The 25,995-nt window shown below is 35.8% G+C and overlaps 4 protein-coding genes across 7 annotated transcripts in view; all 4 read left to right on the forward strand.

Moving 5' to 3' along the window:
- The first annotated feature begins 3,055 nt into the window (after positions 1 to 3,055).
- Positions 3,056 to 7,053, forward strand: LOC140807317 (uncharacterized). Its single transcript, XM_073164118.1, has 5 exons — positions 3,056 to 3,311; positions 4,366 to 4,507; positions 4,842 to 5,068; positions 5,616 to 5,873; positions 6,589 to 7,053. Exons 1-5 carry the CDS (start codon positions 3,105 to 3,107, stop codon positions 6,901 to 6,903), a joined length of 1,149 nt encoding a protein of 382 aa, XP_073020219.1. The 5' UTR covers positions 3,056 to 3,104; the 3' UTR covers positions 6,904 to 7,053.
- Positions 7,054 to 7,692: 639 nt separating this feature from the next.
- Positions 7,693 to 8,963, forward strand: LOC140807318 (PLAT domain-containing protein 3-like). 2 transcript variants are annotated; one of them, XM_073164120.1, is made up of 2 exons: positions 7,693 to 7,919; positions 8,406 to 8,963. In XM_073164120.1, the coding sequence occupies exons 1-2, from the start codon at positions 7,851 to 7,853 to the stop codon at positions 8,865 to 8,867; spliced, it is 531 nt and encodes a 176-aa protein (XP_073020221.1). In that variant the 5' UTR covers positions 7,693 to 7,850; the 3' UTR covers positions 8,868 to 8,963. The 2 variants fall into 2 exon arrangements, with proteins under 2 accessions (XP_073020221.1, XP_073020220.1); XM_073164119.1 differs by having other exon boundaries at positions 7,706 to 7,919; positions 8,403 to 8,963.
- A 4,307-nt stretch (positions 8,964 to 13,270) lies between these two features.
- Positions 13,271 to 15,247, forward strand: LOC140808256 (large ribosomal subunit protein eL15-like). The gene is made up of 4 exons (XM_073165329.1): positions 13,271 to 13,371; positions 13,505 to 13,671; positions 14,262 to 14,459; positions 14,708 to 15,247. The coding sequence occupies exons 1-4, from the start codon at positions 13,368 to 13,370 to the stop codon at positions 14,951 to 14,953; spliced, it is 615 nt and encodes a 204-aa protein (XP_073021430.1). The 5' UTR covers positions 13,271 to 13,367; the 3' UTR covers positions 14,954 to 15,247.
- Positions 15,248 to 20,886: 5,639 nt separating this feature from the next.
- LOC140806542 (structural maintenance of chromosomes protein 6B-like) overlaps positions 20,887 to 25,995 on the forward strand; it is a 41,474-nt gene continuing 36,365 nt past the window's right edge. For 2 of the 3 annotated variants that reach the window (XR_012112582.1, XM_073163092.1), the window contains exons 1-6: positions 20,887 to 21,230; positions 21,361 to 21,466; positions 22,644 to 22,777; positions 23,338 to 23,393; positions 25,365 to 25,451; positions 25,661 to 25,981. Coding sequence is in view for 2 of the 3 variants with exons in the window: in XM_073163092.1 (XP_073019193.1) it covers positions 21,074 to 21,230; positions 21,361 to 21,466; positions 22,644 to 22,777; positions 23,338 to 23,393; positions 25,365 to 25,451; positions 25,661 to 25,981 (861 nt within the window). In the remaining variant the exon portion in view is untranslated. The remainder of the gene's footprint in view (positions 21,231 to 21,360; positions 21,467 to 22,643; positions 22,778 to 23,337; positions 23,394 to 25,364; positions 25,452 to 25,660; positions 25,982 to 25,995) is intronic. The other variant, XM_073163093.1, reaches the window with a different exon arrangement.

A 25,995-nucleotide genomic window follows, 5' to 3' on the forward strand; every position in this document is an offset into this window, starting at 1 on the left:
TAAATATTTAGAGAATTTAGTTGAGGATGTGTAAAAAAAAATACTAGTCTTATAGGAAAATAAACATAACAAACATGCAAGTATTGCAGTTGACTATTATTAGAATTAGAAATCGTAAGATGCTATATCAACGAAATACTTACAAAAAAATTTACCTTAAAAGTTGATGATACACAAGTAAAAACTTTTTTGAAAAATATAATTGAATCTAAATACGAGAAGGCTAGATTATTGAGATAACATGATTTGTATAAAAATTATATTTTTGATATTGTTATTATTAAATCTCATTAAAATATTATTGCAAATTTCTCAACAATAGATTGACAACGCTAATGTCGATATTATCATTAAAATATAGAGGTATGTGAGGGAACTTATTCAAATGCTTCAAACGAGTTCAATAAGTTTGCCTTAAATACAAAAGTTACGGGTGGGCTGCAACAAGTTTACATGCTTATACTCAATTATGACCTGTATTGCAAAAGCTAATCCTTCAAGATATTGAGAAGCCATTGGTTTCTCAAATGGAGATTTTTCGAGTACAGATCTCTATTCATAGAGCAAGGGATTCAAGCACCCTTATCACGAGTGCTAAGTTGAGATCATCTTTAGATCAATCAGCCAAAGCAAAAATTGAAGCTCTGGATCCTAATCTCGAGCCTTCAAGGCAACTCTTCACATCGGAGATTGAAGAGGGATATATAAACATTAGACCTCAAACTGAAAAAGAAAAAAATAAGGTGGGTGCTAACGAGTTTATAGTTTTTTCATGTCAGGTATATCGACATAACTGAGAGAAATTGAAAACAAAAATATGTATAAACTCAGCTACAATCTGAGTTGATATAGCAAAAAAGTATCATAGGATATAGATGAAAAAAATTCCTATCCCAAGGAGGTGAATGCATAATATTAATTTGTGGCATTTGTCTCAGTTTATATTACATTAACAAGCCTAACAAAAATCTCAATACTACCAAAATGGATCTAGAAAGTTTTTCATGAAACATGGATAAATAATGATTATTTGTCAAGATAAGATATTTTGTAGCTTTACTTTTTCAATGATACACCAGAACCAACTAAGAAATTATCACATGAAGCATTTTAATTCATCAAGTTGAGAAGATCAGACATGAACATTCAGAAGTCATAAAGGATCTTCCGAAGAATGAAACACTTATTATTTCATCACTCACTGACGACGATATCTCCACTAGACAAGCATGAAGATGATGAGTATGTCTTACAAATATGGACAAAGTCAATTTTTCATTTAAGTGTTATCAAAATTCTGTAAATGGGTCTTTATGTTAAATACTGTGATAAAAAAAACTACAAGTTTTGCGTAGAAATATTTGAAAATAAAATAAATATTTTGTGGTACAACAAGATGTCGGGAGTAAAAAAAAACTCGTCGGAAAGTTTGCAATATGGTTCATGTGGGAAGATGATTAGAAAAAATATGTCCAGAATTCCTGAACCAGAAAGAGTCAGAATTCGGGAAAGATTTTTTGCCAGATCTAGATAAAAACTTAATGCAAAGACAAGACCAAGTTGTGAAGGTTCACACAAGTCACTTCTTCCCGGGGACCATATAAAAGCAAAGATTTCCTGATAAATGTAAAGAAGGCATGTGATATAACAACTCCATTAATGGAGAACGAACCATTCAACCACCACAACATGATAGACCACTAACTAGTGTTACACCAACTAAAAGATGTTTTCAGCCACAACTAGCAAAGCAATTAACAAGTTTGAAGTCCAGTTCATATCCACCAAGACTTCTATATATATCAGGACATACAGAAGATGAAGACATCATTCAACCTCTTCATTTTTCTTTCAAAAAATTTTTGTAATATTTTCATTTTACGTGTATTGTAATTCGAGCTACTATAAGTAGTTAAACATGTTTCTTTTTATCTATTGGAGGTTACTATGTAACAATATGTTGCGTGTTTAAATAAAAGAATCAAGGCTTATTGCCACATCTCATGTATTATTTTCAAAATTAAATTTCTTAACTATACACCATGAGATATGAAACAATACATGGTTGTGCTAAGTGTTGTTGAATGGATATACATCAGGAACCATCTGTCGCGACTGCATGGTTAGGCTGTGAGGAGCAATATATAAAACTCGGTGGATAAAACTCGGTGGTATTCCCGTCAAAGAGGTAAAATATATATATATATATATATTACCTCTTTGACGTGTATATATATATATATATATATATATATATATATATATATATATATATATATATATATAAACCCTCATATTCATAGTATGTATGATGAAAGCTTTGCGTAATCATATGTCTTTAGGCATACTCGATATGTTTAACAACGCCACGTACTCAAAAATAGGATAAAGATGATTTAATTTTTTTTTAAATAAAACAAGGAGCTTAAACTAACTTTTGATAAACAAAATAGCAAAAACTAAATGAAACTAGAGTTTGAAGATTTTTTAATATTTTTTGTTAATTTTTATATTTTTTAATATTTGAAAGTCATTTTAAAAAATTTTTTTAAAAAAAAATTAACCAACTTCATCGTTCAAACTCTCCCCTTGACTGAGTTCTCATGTAATAAAAAAAATATTTTTCTTGTTTGGCCCAACAAAAAAATGCAAATAATAATAATATTTTTTTTGGGATAAACAAGAATAATAAGTTTTATTCAAGAATAAACTAACAAAATGCTGATAAACCAAATAAAACAAATACCATCCAAAATCATATTATATTATTTACATTATATACAATGAAATATGTAGGATTACAAAAGATAATATCTTTCGACTCAAATATTATTTTGTATGTGAAAAAAGAATGGATTTCACACAAAATATTGGGTTTCATATCTAATTAAAAATAACCTCTCCCGAATGAAACAAAAAATGTAGAACTACAGAAAATATGTTTTTCATTGATTTAATTTTGCGTCAAAGTGATTCGAATTTGCATTCATTTTTTGATTGTTTCATGAATTGAAATAAATATATTTGGCTTTGTATTTTTATTTTGGACTAATCAGATTGTCAAACAAATCACGTTGACAAGTGCAATCCGGTGAAATGCATACATGGGTCAGGCTGCCACAGTTCGCCAATCGCTCGACCTTTTAGATACTCGTTTTCTTGCAAGATCTTCACTTAATCGGCTAACGGAGATCCTTCCCCAAACCTCTCCCTTTGCATTCAAGACACAAACGAGAGGCCTCTCCGTCTCTGCAACTACAGCATCTAAAATGGTGAAAGCCATCAGGGTTCATGAGTTAGGTGGACCCGAGGTATGTGTCCCTTTTTTTCTTCCTTTCTTTCGTCTTGGTTTGCTTTAAATTTTATCATATTTATAGTTTGTTGTACTGGGACACTGTCTCTGTGTTTGGACTGAGTATGTGCTTCGTGAAAATTGGTTTCTTGGCTTTTGTGGAAGAGAACAGTCGGAACAATTTCTTAGAGGTCCCTAGTTCGAGGGGGGAGAAGGGCCGATAGAGTGTGATTTGGAGCTAAACTGAGAATTTGTCCGTTCATCGGTGGGCGATCGCTGCACAAGGAAATCTGATGCAGTTCTCATTCGAAGTGGCTGAGTTTGTGGTTCTTGGAAGTTGGAACAGTTCATCTCGGAAGTGGCTCGAGGGTGTCTTTTTTAGCGTAAAATGTTTGGAGTTCGGGAATTACATTTCATGTTAGGCGTGAACTGAAATCATTTTGTTTGGAAAAGATGGTCTGCCTATTTCACTTGTTGGAGTCATTTTCTAAGGGTTGCTGAAACACCTGGTGTTTTAATAGTTATGGAATTTTTTTTTAAAAAAAAAAATGATGCCATGATGTCTATTTTTGTTTTCTCAACGTGATTTCAAGACCGCATTTTCCCTTGTTTGTCTCCAATCACTACATAGAATTAGATGACGCAACCACATATGTACCTTAATCTACAATTTAAAAAATAAGGGATGTTTTATGTTTATCACCATAGGGGTCTGGGTTCAATTACTGGTGTAGGTATATGTAGCTGAGCAGGAGGTCTTTTTCATCTGAGGTGGATCTAGCCTGCCTTTGCAGTATGTTGCACCTATGAGGTTTAAATTCTGCCAGTGACTAAGATGCGACTTAAAGTTAGTTATGTTGTGTGGCTTGGAAGTTGTAGGTTGAAATTGAATCAGCAACATTGAACTCAAATTCGAGTGACTCCTGGTTACCATTTTCAATTAGAAGGACCCAATTTTTGTTAGTGCAAAGGGTTTATTTGTATGGTAGAACGAATACTGATCTTTGATAGTATTGATGTGGAGTAGAGTTTATAAAATGCTACATTTTACTGCTGTTAATATTGGATGATAGGTCCTCAAATGGGAAGATGTGGAAATAGGTGAACCGAAGAATGGAGAAATTAAAGTGAAAAATAAGGCCATTGGTGTTAACTTCATTGATGTTTATTTTCGAAAAGGGGTTTACAAGGCTTCAACATTACCCTTCACCCCAGGTCCAATTCAGTCTCCTCTCTTTACTATTATAGGCTGACATGAATATATATTTTTTATAAGAATTTGTTTGATACAAATATTAATCACTACAGATTGGTACAGTTAGTGAAATGACCTTTTGACCCCTTACTTGGCAAGATACTCTGTAATTGTTAACATAATCAGTGGTTTTAGCTTTTTGTTCCTATTTGAAACAGCTACAGCGTTCCCAAACTTTCATTTTGTTTTCATGGAAGAAAATGCATTAACAACACAGATAATCATTTATCGTCAGAACCTGCTCCTGAATTATGGATTTTAAGCTCCAAGTTATCTTAAAATGTTTGATGATAGGTATGGAAGGTGTTGGCGTTGTGACTGCTGTTGGACCCGGACTTACCGGTAGAAAAGTCGGAGATCTTGTCGCTTATGCTGGTAATCCAATGGGTTCTTATGCAGAGGAACAGATTCTTCCCGCGGACAAAGTGGTTCCGGTGCCTCCTTCTATTGATCCCACCACTGCAGCGTCCATCATGCTCAAGGGAATGACTGCTCAGTTTCTTGTCCGACGATGCTTCAAAGTAAGTCGTTCTATAGATTATCATTGCCAAAGCTTTTAGTTTGTTATCTGGTATTTAGGCAAGAAGTGGATGCTGAATTTTTTTTATGGTATTTTCTCATCAATAGATTCGATTATGCATTTGAAATTCTTATTTTTTGATCCATCAAATGGTTTAAATTTTTTTAAAGAAAAAAAAATTAATTTGTGTGCTATAAAGATTTGAAATTCTTGTTTTTCACTCCATCGAGACATATGTACATCTTAAATGTTGGGATAAATTCGTCATTTATTAAAAACATAGAATTCATAGCACAATCCTTGCAGCCAGATGCAATCTTGTATTCTTGTGTTTTTTACTTATTACGTTGGTTGGTACCAATTATCTGATAAACATTTGTTGCAGCTTTGCCTTAATTTTGTTCTGGCATTATTCGAGAGGCGTGATATGCTTGAGTGATACAATTACAAGTTGCATGATTTTATGTTTTTTATAAGACCAGCACTTATTTTATCCCTTGTTATGCAGATTTTCTGTTTTTATCTGGTGTTCCTCATGTTTTTTACAGGTTGAACTGGGACACACAGTCCTCGTTCATGCAGCTGCTGGTGGAGTGGGGTCTCTGTTGTGCCAATGGGCAAATGCATGTGGCGCCACAGTAATTGGAGCTGTCTCAACTAAAGAGAAGGCGGCTCAAGCAAAAGAAGATGGGTGTCACCATACCATAGTGTACAAGGATGAAGATTTTGTTACCCGTATCCAAGAGATTACATCTGGGAAAGGTGTTGAGGTTGTCTACGATTCGGTTGGAAAAGACACTTTTGAGGTAAAGGGCGTGCGTTCTTAGTTGTAGATTGAAATACTAGAACGGTTCATAGAGGAATATGTGGTCGCTGAAATTTGTTTGGGTCGCAGGTGATAAATGTGAGTTAGAATGCATTTCACTTTTGATAAAGTTGAGTACGATTCATGGACTTGGCCAAGTCCGGGTGTTTAAGGCCCTTTTTTACTTCAATCTTAATCAAACAAAAAGGTTTACACCCACGATCCAGGCATTCCAAACATGAGCAGTTCTTGATATTGTGATCACTCACCTCTCTCCAAAATTAACCCTCATTTCTTCAGCTGGATTCTGGATTTAGTTTCTAAGGCCATGGTTATTATGCACATGCGAATTCATGCCCCTGGAACTTGGAAGATGAATCGATATTATGTATCTGGAGTTTTGAACACGTATCATGCATTTGGTTTGGGGGTTCTCCTTTGCAGTTTGCATTAGCATAAACTTCGTTAAGAGATACAATATTTCTATGGAGTAAGGTTAATCAAGGTCATATCTCCCTTTCTTCATGTTTTTTACTTCTGTAGCATCACATGCCATGATCACTCGGTCAAAGTTTACCAGATTCTTGAACCTGAATAAACACTACTAAAGATCTTTGGTTTTTAAAAGCCTGTGCTACTGCAGCACAAGACCGTGCATAAATCTCGTTGGAACTTATTTTTCCCTGGTAGAATCTAATGTCGTGTTATGTAATCAGGGCTCATTGGCATGCTTGAAATTAGCTGGATACATGGTCAGCTTTGGGCAGGCATCAGGTACCCCAGATCCAGTGCCTTTGTCGGCTCTTGCAGCTAAATCTCTTTTCTTGACAAGGCCTACACTGATGCACTACAATGTTACTCGAGACCAACTGCTCGAAGCTGCTGGAGAAGTCTTTGCCAACGTAGTCTCAGGCGTACTACGTGTTCGTATAAATCATACTTACCCTTTATCCCAGGCAGCACAAGCACATTCTGATCTTGAGAGCCGAAAAACTACAGGATCTGTCGTGCTTGTACCCGATGGATGTTGATTGGAAATAGATCGAGTCACCAAGCATTGTACAACTTTCTCGTGTTGAGTCCTACTGCTTGTTACCTGATATTTGGATTTATAACAGAATATCATGAACGTGTTGCCTCTTGTTTTTGGGCCATAAAATAAAATATTTGTTTATGTCTGATTACAACTCCCCGGAGGCCTGCTTGCAAATAACAATTTGCTCAAATTTTTGTCGACACCGATATACTGGAAAATATTTGCAACGATTTTTTTTGTACAGCCAATTCTACATAATATAATTAGCACTCGAGTCGTCGATTTTTACATGTAATTAAATTCTTGCAACCACAGATAAGTCTTTGGCCCACCGTTGTAGGTCGGGTCGGGACAATGGATAAATAACAGACATATAATTCATCATGTCATGTTCATTAAATATCTAAATTAAAAATTGATTTTTTGTGCCACACATGACACATGTATATTACACAAAAGCTAATGTAATAAAATATCACAAGTTAATTTTGTGAGACATATTTCTAATTCGATCGATTCATAAAAAAAATATTATTTTTTATACTAAAATATTACTTTTCACATTAAGTAAGAATCATGTTCATTCTCTCACGAAAAATTATACGTGAGATCGTCTCAAAAAAAAAATACTATACACTAAAATTCTTAGTCATAAGAGCCAAACTTTGAAATACTTCAGTATTTCATAACATACCAATATTTTTTCTCAAAACCCACTTTTCAAACAATCCTTTTATTTTAAAAATAAAACAAAAATAAAACTTCAAATTAAATTGAAATCCTATACTACTGAAACTCGAGCCATTGGAGTATCCAGGCATCGATGGTGCCTAAATTACTAGTTCACGAGCTAGGCTCCCATTAGTTGGAGTCGTGTTCTGATCTCCATGCTTATAAATTACTCTGCAAATACAATAGAAATCACCACCACTATCTTAAAAGATGACTACTCCCCAACTCTTCCCATTTGTGCTGCTCCTTCTCGTCTTCTCATGTGCTGCTGCCTCGTCTGTAAGTGCTACATTAATTCTTATAATTTCTTTTATATATATATATATATATCATTTAATTGTTGATCCTTTGTATTGGAAGATGATCATGAATGATATATGATGTTGGATATCAATCTGGGCTGTCTTTAGATCCAGGGAAAGAAAACGAAGCATTTTTTTGTTTGAAAAACAGAATTTGATGTCTGAGCCATTTATGATGATTAGAGGTGGATCTTCTATATCTGCAAAATGTATGTTTGTGAGCTAAAAATGTTTTCAAACTATAACAATGCGATTTTCAATCAATTAGTAAATGTTGTTCTAACCATGTTTTGGTTAGGTAACCTTGTTGTCATGTCCTCTAATTTTTTTTTTTTTTTTTGAGTTGAGAGATGATTTGGTTACAATCGTGTCTCGAACCCCGGCGCGGTATTCCGAATTTGAAACATTTGTGTCTGATGTTTCTTGCATGTATAAAAGAATAATCTTGTGTTGCATTTAGCAGAATGAATGTGTGTACACGCTGAGCGTTCAAACCGGATCGGTCATAAAGGCAGGAACTGACGCCAAAATCTCCGTCACTTTGGGCGATTCAACCGGCAATTCGGTTTGGATTTCAAATCTCCGGAATTGGGGGATAATGGGCCCAAAACACGAGTACTTTGAGCGGGCCAACACCGACATCTTCACGGGCCTAGGCCCGTGCATTGGGTCACCCATTTGCAGGCTAAACGTGACTTCCGATGGATCAGGGGACCATCACGGGTGGTACTGTGATTACATTGAGGTAACCTCTACTGGGCCTCATAAGGGCTGCAGCAAGTCCATCTTCTATGTGTATCAGTGGCTTGCCACCGATGCTCCGCCCTACGAGTTGTCGGCTTTTCTCGACGGGTGTACGGATCGAGACAATTGGAAAAACGGGCCGTATGTGGTTAAGAGGCCTATTGAGTATGGTCCGGAATGATTGATTTAGATCGATATAAGCATCTATTCGTGTATGCGGACGAACGATCCACAGAACAAATAATTTTATCAATAATCTGAATTATTTTTGCCGTTTTGAGTTATTTCCCAGCACGATTTGTTGTGTGTGTGCATCTTACACTTTGGTGTCCTAAAATAAAAGGTACATGGAGAGATTTAAGTCATATTTTCAAAGAAATTAGATTTCAAATCTTTCAAAAATTTAAAAATAATATTGCCGTCAAATATTTTTCTTTGATGTATTGACTTTGCAATACAATTTTGTCTATCTTTAAAATAATTTAAGCAAATATCAATTTTAATATGACATGCATTGGTTGTTGATCTTTTTAATCATGTATCTCTCGTTGAATAAATTTTAATCCTAGAATTATGTTCTTTTGATAAATTTTAGTTATTTTCGTAAAAAAATCATATAAATAAATAACTAATATCTTTGTTAAAAGTTATAATGACATCGTCAAATATATGTATATCTCGATAGATCTTTTCAGCTATGTATTACAAAAACTTAACAATAAAATTAGTAATTAATTACATTAGTTTAAAGAGATATATAAAATTTATAGTTATAAAATTATAATTGATTTGATGAATTGTACATTTAAAAATATGACGTTTTGTAAATAGAGTCGGTCTCATGTGAGATCGTTTCACGGATTATAATCTGTGAGACGGGTCAATTCTACCCATATTTACAATAAACAAGAAGTTGGCTTTTGATTATTATATTAACTGTAATTAAATTTTTTAATTTAATAAATTCTCCTCTTTTCTTTTTTATCAGTCGACACACATCTTCCTCCAATTAAAAATATCTGAACTCAGATACAAAAACAATCATTGGGTCGACCAAAATTTGGTCGATGTTGGTTAGATCAAAATTTTGGTCGACCAAAGCTTTTCAATTTGGGTAGACCACAAATTGCTTTGGTCTACCACGCAGTAGACCAAAGCAAACCAAGCCCAAATTTGTTCTACCCAAATTGCTTTGGTAGACCAAGCAATTTGGGTAGACCCAAATGTCTACCGAAATTACTTGGTGTTTGGGTCGACCAAATGCCAAGACCAAAATTTTGGTCGACCCAACTTTTAAGTCGATCCAAAAGTAAAGCAACAAGGGTCGACTCAAAATCAACAATGTCTATTTTGTGTCGAGCCACCTAAATATGTCATTCATACGTTAAAACATGTAATATTATATAACATACTTGTGAAATTGTGATTTATATGTTAAAATATGTAACATAGTTGTAAAATTGTGATTCATATATTAAAACAACATGTAGCATAGCTGGTTGTGAAATTGTGATTCATACGTGTAACATAATTGTGAAAACTGTAATTCATATATTAAAACATGTAACATAGTTATGAAATTGTGATTCATATATTAAAATATATAACATAATTGTAAAATTTGTAAAATTATGATTCATATGTTAAAACATATAACATAATTGTGATTCATATGTTAAAACATATAACATAATTGTGAAATTATGATTCATATGTTAAAACATATAACACAATTGTGAAATTGTGTCTCATATGTCAAAACACATGTAACATAGTTGTGAAATTATGATTTATATGTTAAAACATATAACATAATTGTCAAATTGTGATTCATATGTTAAATCATATAACATAATTGTGAAATTGTGGCTCATATGTCAAAAAACATGTAATATAGTTGTGAAATTGTGACTCATATGTCATAACATGTAACATAATCATGTAACATTATTGTAGTGACCCGTTCCAGAATCACCTACTAGTCAAAAAAACTAAGCATGCAACTAACTTAATTAACAATAATCAGAGATAACAGCGGAAAAGTCGACAACTATAATTATACAACCCAATCGAAGTCTAGAATAACTCAAAATAAAATATCCAATACAACCATATCGAATCAAAACAATACCGATAAACTAAACCAACCAGCTACTCAACGTCCTCCTCCTGCTCCTCCTGAGCTGTCCAACCTGAGGCCTGCCCCGTGGGAATGGGGTGTCCAAGAATAAACAAAACCGAGGACGTGAGCGATAAGAACGCCCAGTACAAAAGTATGAGTATACAAACCTATATGAAATGCACATGCTATGATCATGATACCGGGGTAGTCAAGAAACAGGAGTCACAAAAGGATCTCAACAATGCTCAGTCTAGAGGCGCCAAGTGGATAGTGCCGCGCGGTCCAACCTCTGGGTCACTGCATCCACTACAAGACAGACGTGGACCTAAAATGTCCCGGACCACCGAAGCCCTCCCGACCCGTCGGCCACTGTGTACTCTCGGTGTCCATGCGTCCACAAGACAGGGCTGAGCGGCCCCAAGATATAGCTTATCTCGAAAGAGATACAGCTCAACAGTAAAGGCTATCTCGAAGGAGAATACGGCTCAACATGAAATGCAACGTGCAGTAATAAACGTGACATAATAGCATGCATCATATGACATATATCAATGCACCACATAATCATGCAACACATATATGAATGTATACTCAACCAGGATATCTCGGATAGTACTTTCGTACCTCTATCACAGCAAGCCTAATCCACTGGAACCACCAGACAACAGGTCTAATCCAAGCCTATTCATCAAGTGAAAACCATCACTAAACTTATCTACCAGACTTAACTAGATAATCCTGAGATAAATACTGATAAAATTCCAAACCTTCGTCCGTCGCTAGCCCGCTGATGCCGCTAGCTCCCAACTAGAGCACAGCTCTGCTACAAGACCAGCAGCTCCCCGCTAGTGCCCAAATCTCGGAACAAGACTAGAACCTGTCAGAAACGACTGAAATGCTATGGAATTCTCTGAATTGGCGAGTCAAAATGAGGAAATCCGACCACTATTTATAGGCCATGTTCGGATCCTCCGAACAGCACTTCGGAACGTCCGAACGCTACGTGTCCATCAGCTCTTGACAGCTCATGATCGGATCCTCCGATCATACACTTCGGACCGTCCGAACATGCACGTGTCCAGCTGCTCTTGACACCTCATGATCGGATCCACCGAACCTACACTTCGGAACGTCCGAACTCCCACGTGTCGATCAACTCTTGACACCTAATGGTCGGATCCACCGAACCCACTTCGGACCTTACGAACTCTTCGGTGCTTCCGAACCATCTTCGGTCCGTCCGATCATGACTCGGTCAAAATTACACATTAAACCTTCTTAATCACCATTAATCCGTTAATTACCCAATTTGGAATTCGGGCTACTACAATTATAGAACATCATTATGTGATTCATATGTTAAAAACATGCAACATTGGTCAAAATTGTGTAATTATATGTCAAAATTAAGTAATCATCGGTTATATTTATCAAATCTATGGATTCAAATGTTAGAAAAAAGGTCAACCCAAAAGCAGTCTTGGTCGACCCAGAGATCAACAGGGCCGACCCAAAGTTCAACATGGATCCACAAGGTCGACCCAGAAGCAACATGGTCGACCCAAAAATCACCATGGTCGACCCAAAAACTGACCAACAACAAAATTACATCATAAATACTTAAATTGAAATTAAAAAGATCAATGTCCAATAATTAAAAGATCAATGATTATCAAACAAATATATTACAAGCAAAAAAATATCTGAATTCAGATACAAAAACAAGCACTAGGTCGACCCAAGCAAAATTTTGGGTCGACCAAACTTTGGTCTACCCAACACAATGGTCTACCCAATGTGTTGGGTAGACCAAAGTGCTTGGGTTCTACCCAACACATTGGGTAGACCATTGTTTGGTCGACTCAAGCAAAATTTTGCTTGGGTCGACCAAGCTTTGTTTGTTCGCTTTGGTCGACCCAACATTTTGCTTACGTCGACCAAACTTTGTTGGGTCGACCAAGACCAAAGTTTGGTCTCGACCCAACAAAGTTTGGTCGACGTAAGCAAAATGTTGAGTAGACCAAAATTCATATTGTGCCGTAAATCAAAATTTTCAGTTATTTATATGTATCTGAAGCAATTCTGACATCAATATTACTAGTGTCGGTTTCAAAAATAACACAAAAATTTGCAAGCGCTTAGGTCGACCTAAGCGCTTGGTCGATCCTTTATTCTTCAAGCGAGTCGAAGAAACAGAAACAATAAATCGAAATAAACGTTAATATTATCAGATTTTTGTCAGTCATTTGTTCGATTGAGTTTGCTTAAATTGAAGAAGGGTTGTGTCGATTGAGTCGAGAGGAAAATGAGATCTCAGCGTCGGGGAATTAGGTTTAGGGGAAAGAAATCAAGGGATGTTAATCAATTTTAAACGTATTAATAATTAAAAATATAAAGATATTTATGTAAATTGACAAGTTGATTTTTTTTTTTTAAAATAAGCATAAAGCACTCCCTAAGCCCACCAATCAGCTAAGCCCACAACAACTGCGAAGCTATCCTCTAAACCCTAATTTCAGCTGGTCGTCACCATCTTCCTCCGAGCTCAGCTGCCGTGCAATGGGTACGTTTAGCCCCAAAACCCCAGGACCTAGACCTCCATTAATGTTGATCATGTTTCTCTTCGCATTTCACATTTATGGTTTCCAATTGGTTGGAACGCTGATTGATTTGGGTTATCTGTGGTCTTTCTGCAGGTGCCTACACTTACGTGTCGGAGCTGTGGAAGAAGAAGCAATCGGATGTGATGAGGTTCTTGCTGAGAGTTAGATGCTGGGAGTACCGTCAGCTTCCGGCTGTTGTACGTGTTACGCATTCCACGCGTCCCGACAAGGCCAGACGCCTCGGCTACAAGGCCAAGCAAGTGTGTATCTGACTGCTCTCTTTATTTTATCTCGTTTCTCTTGGTCTTTGCTCTGACTTAGGATTCTACATTTCTGGCGTGCTTGTTGCAAACTTGCAATGATGACGTTCGTCTAATCATAATTATGGGATCTGTTCTTTTATGTGTCATGTTATTGGTGATAATCGTGTATACTTGAAAGTTTTTTTTAAAAATAGGTGCATGTTTTTGGGGTAGGAAAAGTAGATTTGTAGTTGGCATTCTTATTTTTTTTAAAGCGTTCAGTCTTGTCAATTTTTTAACATTTCTCGGGTCTTGTGAGAAACAACTAACGTCAATGTAGGAATATTGAGGTTAGGAGTTGTTGCGCTTCTTTGACTTTTAATCACTTGGATCCTAGGAGTTACAAAATGTTTTGATTGTGATGCAGATATTAATGCCTGTTTTTTTTCTTCTTGTCTGATTTTTAAAAATTCAACATCTGTCTAAAGGTCTGATCAGAATACTTCATCTGTGATACCTTTTTGAAGTTTACTGATTATTATTATAGCATTAATGAATATCTTTATCATTTATTTCCGATGTGTAATCTGGCTGAGTTATGCCTACAGGGTTATGTGATCTACCGTGTTCGTGTTAGACGTGGTGGAAGGAAGAGGCCAGTGCCGAAAGGCATTGTCTATGGTAAGCCCACTAACCAGGGTGTTACTCAACTGAAATTCCAGCGCAGCAAGCGGTCTGTTGCGGAGGAGAGGGCAGGGAGGAAACTGGGTGGCCTGAGGGTTCTGAATTCGTATTGGATTAATGAGGTTCACACTTTAAAAACATTTAATTAGATTAATTTATTTTGTTTTCTGGAACAGTATCGATGCGTCATGGTGCACTAAAATCTCAAGTAAAATCTGCTTGTGCAAATACTAGGAGATTACTTTTTGCCCCACATAGTGCGACCACACTAGCCTTGAGGAATTCTATCCTTGTGCCAGTGTGTTGGTCATTTGAGGATCGTCGAAGTTGTTTCTGGCACAATATTGTGTGCTAACTGCTAATGATGTAGGATTCAACATACAAGTACTTTGAAGTTATTCTGATTGACCCAGCCCATACGACAATCCGGAAAGACCCAAGGATCAACTGGATCTGCAATCCTGTCCACAAACACAGGGAGCTTCGGGGGCTTACATCTTCCGGAAAGAAGTTCAGGGGTCTCCGAGGAAAAGGCCATCTGCATCACAAAGCTCGTCCTTCGAGAAGAGCTACCTGGAAGAGGAACCAGACTCTGTCTCTACGCCGGTATCGTTGATCTTTATGATTTTTATGGGTTTCTGCAAATCTTGTAATTGCTGGTAAGAGTTGTTTGCTACTTGAGAAGAAGCCCTCTATCTTATTCAGTTATTTAATAGCCATTTCTCAGTTAGGAGTGCAGCAGCTCTTGCTTGATCTGTTATCTACTTTTAATTTTTATTATTTGTGTTTCCTAAAGACTTCGCGGCAGAATTTGTAGTTTATCTGAGGAAAATTCATAGGTTTACATGTGTCTTTGACATTTGGTCCAGTTGAATGATAAGCAGTGAACTCCTTGATATTGTTGCCAATTCCATTTCTTGTTTTAGTGAAACATAAGCGTACATGGTGATATATAGTAAAGTAAAGCTCGTGTATAATTTAGCAAAATTTTAATGGAAACAATTTCAATTATTCATGGATAATATATATCTTTACTCCATTTTCAAATGTCATTATGAAATAATCGAATATTAGTCTAAGAAACCCGTTTTATTTGGATGAATGATATTTAGGTACGCTCATTAACAAAATTAAAATTATGAACATTTTCATGTTATTATTATTATTATTTTTTGGGAGTGTGTATGAAACGAATTAATTAAACAAATCACCCATGATCGATAAATTAATTATCTCATGTTTTTTCATTGGCCCACAAAATACTTAAGCCGGGGGAGAAAAAAAAGTGGAATATTGATTTCTCTTTTGCTCAATTTGATTTCTTTGACAAAATCTCTCGCTTTCAAACGAATCTGAAGTCGTACGCTTCGACAAACGACTCTTCTTTTGAGTGTTGGAGTGACATATAATACACAAAATCTGGACTTTTTTGAAGCGCACACAGTCTTGATCGATTTGGGAAACAAATTGCATTATGACTTGAATAGTTTATCTTATTATTTGTCTTTTTATAAAAAAAATATAGAAATATTTTGGACACAGCATCAAAAAATTATTTCTTAATCCTATTCATACAAATCAAATCAAAACAACGTATTTTATCTCAACATATTACATATTCTTCTTATATATATATATTTTTAAATTTATATTACTCATTTTAGTAAACATTAGATAATCTAGCCAAACCGTCTCTTGTGTTATTCCCTTACAAAAATTTGTGTGAGACGATCTCACTATTGAGAATAATTGCTTGTGAGGATTAAACTCAAAATAAACTGGAGGAAGAATTCTTTATTGATAAACAACTTTGGCTAATAAATAGCCTTACAAAGATTAACTGAAAATCAGAAAAAGTAGCCACTAAGTAACGATGCTTTTGAAAGAGTCAAATGAAAAACAAACTATCCTACTTAATAGCAATTATTCAAACTAAATAATAACACTTTAACACCCTCCTTTAAACTAATTGCTAACAACAATTAGTTTACATCAGAAACTTCACGAACACCCAACATTTCTCTCAGCTTTAGAAATAAGTCCAGCTTGATTGGTTTGGTCATCACGTCTGCAATTTGATCTTGTGTGCCACAATAAACCAGCTCCACAACTCCTTCTCTTGTAAGATCACGCAGAAAGTGAAAGCGTACATCTATGTGTTTACTTCGTCCATGCATTACAGGATTTTTTGAAAGTTTAATTGTTGAGCTATTGTCACAAAACACAGTAGTACAATTACTTTGTTTGTGACTTAGCTTCTCCAAGATCCTCCTCATCCAGACAGCTTGACAGGCACAAGATGCTGCAGCTATGAATTCAGCTTCAGTTGTGGAGAGTGAGACAATAGGTTGTTTTTTTGAGGACCAAGATACAGCTCCAGAACTCAACATAAATACATACCCTGATGTACTTTTCCTATCTTCAAAATCACCAGCATAATCACTATCAGTAAAAGCAATTAATTCTTTGTTCCCTCCCTTCTTGTAGAATATCCCGAGATTTGTTGTGCCTCTCAAGTATCTTAACACCCTTTTTGCAACCTGTTAGTGAAGCTCAGTTGGTTGTCCCATGTATCTACTAATTAAGTTAACCACAAACATCAAGTCAGGTCGAGTTGTCGTTAAATACATGAGACTTCCTACCAATTGCTTGAAGAATGTTGCATCCACCTTGACACCATTTTCATCTTTGAAGATTTTGTAACCTGGAACAATTGGATTGTGGACAGAGTTGCTCTCCTCCATCCTAAATCTTTTCAACACATCTAAAGCATATTTCTTTTGACTGATATAGATGCCATCAGTACTCTGCAACACTTCAACTCCAAGGAAATACTTCATCTTTCCCAAATCTGTCATATCGAATTCACGCATCATAGAATTCTTGAACTCATGAGACATTGAATCATCATTTCCAGTATAAATGAGATCATCAACATACAAGCTAACAATTAAAATTTTATCTTCATTGCTTGTTTTGACGAACAAAGTGTGCTCGTTGTGACATTTCTCAAAGCCTTCATTCTGAAAATGTGCTTCTATACGACTAAACCAAGCTCGTGGAGCTTGTTTAAGCCCGTATAAAGCCTTTTTTAGCTTGTATACTTTATGAAGATTGTCCTTCTGCTCATAGCCCCTTGGTTGCTCAACAAACACCTCTTCACTTATCTCTCCATGAAGAAAAGCTGATTTCACATCTAATTGATAAATTTTCCAACCTTTTTGAGCTGCAAGTGCAATAATCATTCGAACCGTGTCCATTCTTGCCACCGGAGCAAAAACTTCCGTGTAATCAACTCCATGTTCTTGCACATAGCCTTTTGCTACAAGTCGTGCCTTGTACTTGTCTATCTTCCCATGTTCATTAAGCTTTGTTTTGTAAACCCACTTGATACCAATCTTCTTTGCACCTGTAGGTAAATTAGTTAGCACCCAAGTATCATTCTTTTCTATGGCATTTATTTCAGAGTCCATGGCAGCTCTCCACTTTGCACTTTTTACTGCTTCTTCAAAAGAAAAAGGATCTGCAGAAACAGTAAACAAAGCTAGATTAGTCTCTACTTCATCTTCAGACAAACCTTGACCCATTTCATAATCCCTCATCCAATAAGGCGGCCTCCTAATTCTTTCTTCTTCAGAGTGTGGTGGACTTGCTTCATTCCGGGAACCTGAAGAATCATTATTCTCAACCTCTTCTGTACTACTGCCATCTTCGTTCTCCACTTCATCTTCATTATTCATTGCAACATCTTCCTCATTATCTCCCCATTCCAATACAGTTGCCACTTGTTCTTCATAGCTCTTATCCCAATCCCAATATTTGTTTTCTTCAAAAATTACATCCCTGCTAACGACAATCTTTTTGGCAATTGGATCATAGAGCCTGTAAGCTTTAGATTCTTCACTAAGTCCTAACAGCACACAAGTAAAACTCTTGTCGTCAAGCTTGGTTCTCTTGGCATCAGGTACATGAACATGTGAGATGCATCCAAATACCCGAAAATGTTCAATTGAAGGTTTTACTCCACTCCATGCTTCCTCTGGAGTCATATTCTTTACTGCAAGAGTAGGACTTCGATTTAAAACATATACTGTCCAATTTGCAGCTTCTGGCCAAAATGTTTTTGGAATCTTTTTCTCTGAAATCATACTTCGGACCATGTTCATGATGGTTCGATTCTTCCTCTCTGCAACTCCATTTTGTTGCGGAGTGTAAGCTGCTGTCAATTGTCTTTTGACGCCATTTTCTTTACAAAAATCATTGAAATATTGTGAAGTGAACTCCACTCCACGATCAGTACGCAAACACTTAATATGAGAACATGTTTCTTTCTCAACACAACTTTTAAAAAATTTGAATGTACCTAAAGCTTCAGATTTTTCAACCAAGAAGTAAATCCATGTCTTTCGACTAAAATCATCAATGAAAGTAATTAGATACCTCTTCTTGCTATTTGAGACAGGTGTGATCGGGCCACATATGTCGGCATGGATGAGTTGAAGTTTTTGGAAGGCTCTCCAGGTGCCCTTTTTTGGAATTGTGTCCCTATGTTGTTTTCCAATCATGCAGTCAGTGCACACACTTTTTGAAGCTTCAAACTTTGGCAATCCATGCACCATTTCTTTGCGTTGAAGAATGTTCAAGCCTTTGTGACTTAAATGTCCATATCTGCAGTGCCAAAGATGTGATAAATCTTGTACCGCCGAGTGAAAACAAACTGGTTTCTTTGGTTGTGATGCTGCTGACAGAATAAACATTCTATTGGCAGTCATTTCTGCTTGAATAATCAAGCCCTTCTCTGGATGATAAATTCTACACCTGTCATATTGAATAAGAATTGCTAGACCTTTCTCTTGCAACTGCCCAATGCTTAATAAATTGTTTTTCAAGTCAGGCACAAAATACACATCAGTGACTACATGATTGAATTCATTCACTTTCAGCCTTATATTACCTTTCCCCATTACTATCATCTTTGAGTTGTTTCCCAACTTCACCGTCTGCCTAAATTTGCTATCGAAGTCGCAGAAAAGGGCTTTATCTCCACTCATATGGTTGCTACAACCTGAATCTAGGAACCAAACATCATCGTTTGTGGCTTCATTATCTTCAATGTAAGACATCAACAACGTCAATTCTTCATCTTCGAGTTCAGCATAATTGGCCTCTTTTTCCAAACTTGGGCACTCATATTGAAAGTGTCCAAGCTTGTGACACTTGTAACACTCCACGACAGCTTTATTGAAGGAATGACGACCTCGGCCTCTCCCTCTTTCTCGAAAAGATCCTTGACCACGACCTCGTCCTCCTGTTCTTTCCTCAGAAGTTACCTTCAGCGCATGCTCTTCTCCTTTGTGCCTATTAAACTTCTGCTCATGAACAATCAACGAACTTTGCAGTTCATCAATTGATATGCTATCAATATCCTTTGATTCTTCAATAGAGCAAACAATATAGTTGAATTTTTCACTCAATGAACGGAGTATTTTTTCAACTACAGTAACATCTCTCATTTGTTCACCATGGACCCTCATCTTATTGACAACAGACATCACTCTTGAGAAATAATCAGAAACACTCTCACCAGATTTCATCTCAAGAGTTTCAAACTCTTTGCGAAGAGCTTGAAGAATGGATCGTTTCACCCTGTCATTTCCCTCATACTTTTTCTTCATAGAGTCCCATATTTGTTTGGATGTGTTCTTGTGGAGGATGGTTTCTAGGATAGGTCGATCAATAGCTTGAAACAAATAATTTTTTACCTTCAAGTCTTTCAACTTCATTTCATCAAGCTTTTTTTGTTGCGCCTCAGTCAAAACTTCTCCACTTTCTGGCATGACAAATCCTGTCTCCACAAGACTCCAGTACTCCTTGGATCGTAAGAAGTTCTCCATTAACATGCTCCAATGATCATAATGACCATCAAAACGAGGAATCGCTGGTTGCACAAAGTTCCCCTCGGTTGTCATTTCTCTTGCTGCTGCAAGGCACAAAAGCTGCTGTTTTGTTTCCACGAGCAAAGAACCTGGCTCTGATACCAGAATATTGAGAATAATTGCTTGTGAGGATTAAACTCAAAATAAACTGGAGGAAGAATTCTTTATTGATAAACAACTTTGGCTAATAAATAGCCTTACAAAGATTAACTGAAAATCAGAAAAAGTAGCCACTAAGTAACGATGCTTTTGAAAGAGTCAAATGAAAAACAAACTATCCTACTTAATAGCAATTATTCAAACTAAATAATAACACTTTAACACTTACGAGTCGTATTTGTGAGACGGATCTCTTATTTGGGTTATCCATGAAAAAGTATTATTTTTTATGCTACGAATATTACTTTTTAATGTGAATATGGATAGGATTGACCCGTATCAAAGATTAATATCCGTGAGACGGTCTCAACGAGACTCACACTGCATGACGTGTATTCAACTACGATTTGGGCTCAGCCCATTATTCGCACGGGGCCTGTCCAAGTTTCGACGGCTGGGATTTAACCACGCACCATTTTGCCGCCCTCACAACGTTAAATTTAACCTCCCAATTCTGATAGTATTTGCCAAACATGGCCTTAACAAAATTGTCCCGCCATTCTTCCGAAGGTATCCGTGCTACGCGCCAACAGAGGGAGCGTGAGAAAAGGCTCTGTGATCGTACTGACTCCTCGACTATTCCTCTTCTTCTTCTTCTTCTCGGCTAAGTAAAACTGCGACCCTAAATACCGCTAAATCAGATGGCGGATGCTAGGGTTTTCTCTGACCTGACTCACCCGCCGAACCGCTCGCAGGCTGGAATCATATCCAAAATCCGACTCGAGAATTTTATGTGCCACAGCAATCTGGAAATCGAGTTCGGCGATTGGGTCAATTTTATAACCGGCCAAAACGGAAGTAAGCGCTCTCCCTTTACTCTCTATCTCACGCACACAAACACGTCTGTTCGGTATTTTTGATTGCTTGCAAAGTTTATAATCATTGAAAAGTCGAGCGTTTTTAAAAAAATTAAATTTGTAATTTATAGGTGGCAAGAGTGCTATTCTGACCGCATTATGCGTGGCATTCGGGAGCCGTGCTCGTGGAACACAGAGAGCCAACACTTTGAAGGATTTTATCAAGACAGGCTGCAGGTATCTTCATGTGCGTTGATGTTAAGTTATTTAATAATCATTCTAAGAGAGGTGGTATTGTATGTAGAAAAGCTTTTCTTTTGAAATGTTGAAGATATTTGGTGTTTTTGTTTTGCACGAAATGCTAATTGCATTTATTGGGCTTATGTTTTACTGGCACACTTTAACTTTTAACTTAAATTGACTAATTTGATTTTAAATTTGAGTTGTTTAGTGCATAGAAGATTGATATTTTGAATTATTTGGTTTAAGTAAGGTATTTCACATGTATTTATTCAGTTATGCTTCTGTCAAGTTCAAGAGTTTAAAGAACTTTTTTTCGTTTTAATTTTACTAGATGTGAGGGTAGGTGCCTCTCATTTTTAGAATAAATTTATTAATAATGTATATAGGCATGCCATTCTTATATATACATCTGCCGTTCTAATGGTTACACACATGATAATTTCTGGCACACAGGACAGGTCTGGGACATATTTTTAGTCCTCGGATTGACCACTCCAAGGATTGAATTTTTTGATGGTCTCTATAGGTGGTATTATTTTCAATCGCAGTCATAAATGTGGGTTTACTTGTAATTGGGGATTTGCATGTTTATGAGTGCCTATGAGTGATAACTACTTTAGCTCTATGTTTCCGTTTCAGGACGTTAGTTTGATTAAAAAACATTTCTAATTTTATAGGGTCAAATATTATGGTGTGGACTCGCTAATTGGAGTATGAAGTTCTATCTTCCAATTGTTCTTTCAAGACCACCTAGCTTATGCAATTTTATTCCACTATTCCTTTCATCCCCTGTTATATGAAATGAAACCGAATAATGACATTCTTCTGTGTTGCTATCAACCAACTTGGAATTTAACCTGTGGAACACTGTTGTTTTCTATAGCTTCCACACCGTGGACCTATTCTTCTTTGGAATGCCTCCTAATTCATTTTTAATTTCGTTACCATCATTTATCGGCCCTGGGTGATCTAGCACTTCAAATCAAGTTCTTCATCAACATTCGTCAAGCAGACTTTTGAACATAGCTAACTGAAATGAAAGCTACACTAGTTAGGAAAAAGTCCAGAATGTTTAGTGGCACACTTCTAAAATCATTCCGATAGTTTAGAGGTCATATTTTGTTTTGTCTTATGACTCTGGTTGATGTTACTTGCTCTGATTAATTTGCAGCTATGCTGTTGTTCAAGCTGAGATAAAAAATCAAGGAGAAGATGCTTTTAAGCCAGAAATATATGGAGACATCATAATTGTGGACCGTAGAATCTCAGAATCAACCAGTTCCATTGCTTTAAAAAATTCTCGAGGTTTGTTCAATAAGACTTTTATCTTCTTCACTTTGAATATCTACGACAGCAAACTGCTTTATATTTATGAAGAAGGATCTGCATCCACCAATTTCAGGAAGTCATACCAGTGCTAAAAAATCGCCTCTTTTCTTGATGGTTCTTGTTGTATATAACTTACAAACACGCACACATATTTATATTTACAATAGGCAGTGACAATGTAACCTGTTGTCGAAATTAATAGTAATTGAAAGCTATCCCTTCTCCATATACGCTATTAGAAAGTAAGTAGCATGTCTTGTCGATTGGGTAAATATAGTCCTGTTAGTTAGGTATAAACCCATTTCTATTTCACCACTTTAGTACATTAGTACCCTCAAGGTTCTGACTTCTGATGTCTGGGCCGTATTCATCAATCTGTTGCTAGTACTATATCATGTTTATTTTGTTCTGAAATGTTGCGGTTCTTGTTTGTTTTTATTTGTTATGGGACCCTTACCTTATATTTTACCATTCTAGTTGCAAGCAGTTGCACAGGTTCATTTCTAATGTAACTTCTGATGTTTATTCCTTTCTAGGAAGACGGGTGGCTTCAAAGAAAGAGGATCTTCGTGAGATCATAGAACACTTCAATGTGAGTGTTAATAGTCTCTTCTATATTTGCAAGAGTTAGTAGCTTGCTTTGAATTCGTTCAATTGGTGACGTTTACGAATGTCACTGCCCCTCAACCTTTTTCTCTCACTCTCCCCATATAGTTTTGTTAAAACCTTTGTACATCGGCTTGGATTTTTATGTATGATGATTCTAGGAAAAAGTTCCCCCTAAAAAATTATTGATCATTTGAAAAAAACTTTAAAGCATAGATACAGTGTTTCAGCTTTACTCAACAATGGCAGAATAACATATTTTACTATTTTTGACATATATTTATAAGAAAATTGGTTTTTTAACGGTAATCTTATTTTAGTGTAAAAAAATTAAAAAATATTAATTTATAATAAATTAATTAAGAATTAGAAGTAAAATACTACATTTATTACAAAGAATTAGTACCATCATCATAACTAATTTTCTTAAAATAAAGTCAATGCTACACAAGCCAATTGAAACGGTGATTAAATAATCAAATAAAACTATGCAAACTAAGTTAATCGTTCATAGATTCCAAAATACAAGTGTCAAAAACAAAAGCAACAGAAAATTAAAAATTATTAGAGCAATATGCTCATACCAAATCAAATACTACTATCCCAGTCAGCAAACTATTTGACTTTATGAACTAAAACGAATACAGAAAAAGAAAACTCACAAAAAGTCCCCAATCATTCCTGATAATATTGAAATCAAATTAGACAATATGAGTATACAACATATCACCAGTAATTTACATTTCAAAACCTATGAAATAAAACCACATGAGTGGACTATTCTAGTTAAAAATATAAATACACTTACAGAACGGAACAAAATTCCTAGAATTTCAAGGAAGACAGACAAACGATAAAAAACTTATCAAACCATAGCTATATTGCATCAGAACACATTGAATTTTACAAAATTATATGATAAACCAATTTGAAGATTGACATAATCAGTGTACGCTTTGGTCCATATGGTTGGAGAGAAATAAAAGAATTTTTCAAGAGGATTCGGAGACGACGAGAGAAGTCTGAGAGAAGATAAAGTTCAGGGTTGCGAGTTGGACAATAAATATTATAGACTTTCAACATTTGTCTATTTCTGATTTAATTAGGGATTTGAAATTTGTATTGGCATGAAGATACTAGGCTAGTACTTTACAAGTTGTGTTACTAGTACTCGTGCGGATTACTCATCCGCTAGCTTTGTAAAACTTTAATTATTAATATTATCTAGTTTCTTATCAAAAAAACGAAGATTGTACATAATCAATGAAATGCTTACGAACAAATGGGATGTAAAAGAACACTGTAGTAAGAGTATAAAAAATATAATAGCAGTCTAGTATATTTAAGAACTAAAAATCATAGCAAGAATATTATATTGGTTTTAGATGGTTGATTGCATGGGACAAGAAGAGATTCAGGATTTGAGACATTAATTTGGAATTTGGAAATTTGAAATTCTTATTTACGAATTGGGATTTAAAAACAATTGAAGAAGAGGGGTAAGATCATATTTTCTCACTTTATTTTACTTTATATAAAAATGTATAAATATAATATATATTTTTTTACAATGAGGGGGCTGGGCTGGTTGGATTCAATCACCACCCCAACTAATCGACGAAAATCGAAATTTGAGGGGGATGCTCTTCGGACTTTATTTGTGTTTTGGAGCTCCAAATAGAGTGAATAACGGGAATAAAAGGAGCATGCTGGGATCCTTTACTTTTGTATGCATGTGGTGATTGACTGGTGATAATTGTTATTGCTTCTGGAACATATCTTTTGCCACTAAGAATGGACGAATAAGTAATTCCGTTGGCTGTTGGCAAAACTGTGTTCTATAATTTGTTTTGCTCTAGATTATTTACTAATGATTTGCCATGAATATCCATTCTGGTTTATTTCCCTTTCCTCTTAGTCCTATGTGTTTTAATTGTGTTATGTTTTGGCGGCGCAGATTGATGTAGAGAATCCATGCGTGATCATGAGTCAGGACAAGAGCAGAGAATTTTTGCATTCGGGGAATGCGAAAGATAAGTTTAAGGTAGGAAGTTTAAATCTGCTTTTCAAATTATAACTCAAGGTGCTTAAACTTTACAAACCTTTCTATATACATGATTCATTGATAGTATGCTTGTCCTTAATTTTGTCTGTTCATTTTTTATCAACTGACAAGTGGTTTGGGTTCTCTCATGTTTTGGTGGATAAGACGTTGGTGTAATTGTTTGCTGACAAGTAACACAATAATTTCAGTTCTTTTTCAAGGCCACACTTCTTCAACAAGTGGATGACCTATTAAAAGGTATTGAAAAACAGCTAAATGATGCAACTGCACTGGTCAATCATCTGGAAGAAACACTGAGGCCAATATTAAAAGAACTTGACGAATTGCAAGAAAAAATCAAATGCATGGAATTTGTTGAAGAGATATCGCATCAGCTGCAGTTGTTGAAGAAGAAACTCGCTTGGTCATGGGTATATGAAGCTGACAGGAAACTTGATGTGCAACAAAAAAATATTGAGAAGCTGAAAGGAAGGATACTAACATGTCAAGAAAAAATTGATGAACAGCATGTAAGTTGATTTAT

This window comes from Primulina eburnea, chromosome 12 (genome assembly GCF_022965805.1).
Source record: "Primulina eburnea isolate SZY01 chromosome 12, ASM2296580v1, whole genome shotgun sequence".
NCBI lineage: Eukaryota > Viridiplantae > Streptophyta > Magnoliopsida > Lamiales > Gesneriaceae > Primulina > Primulina eburnea.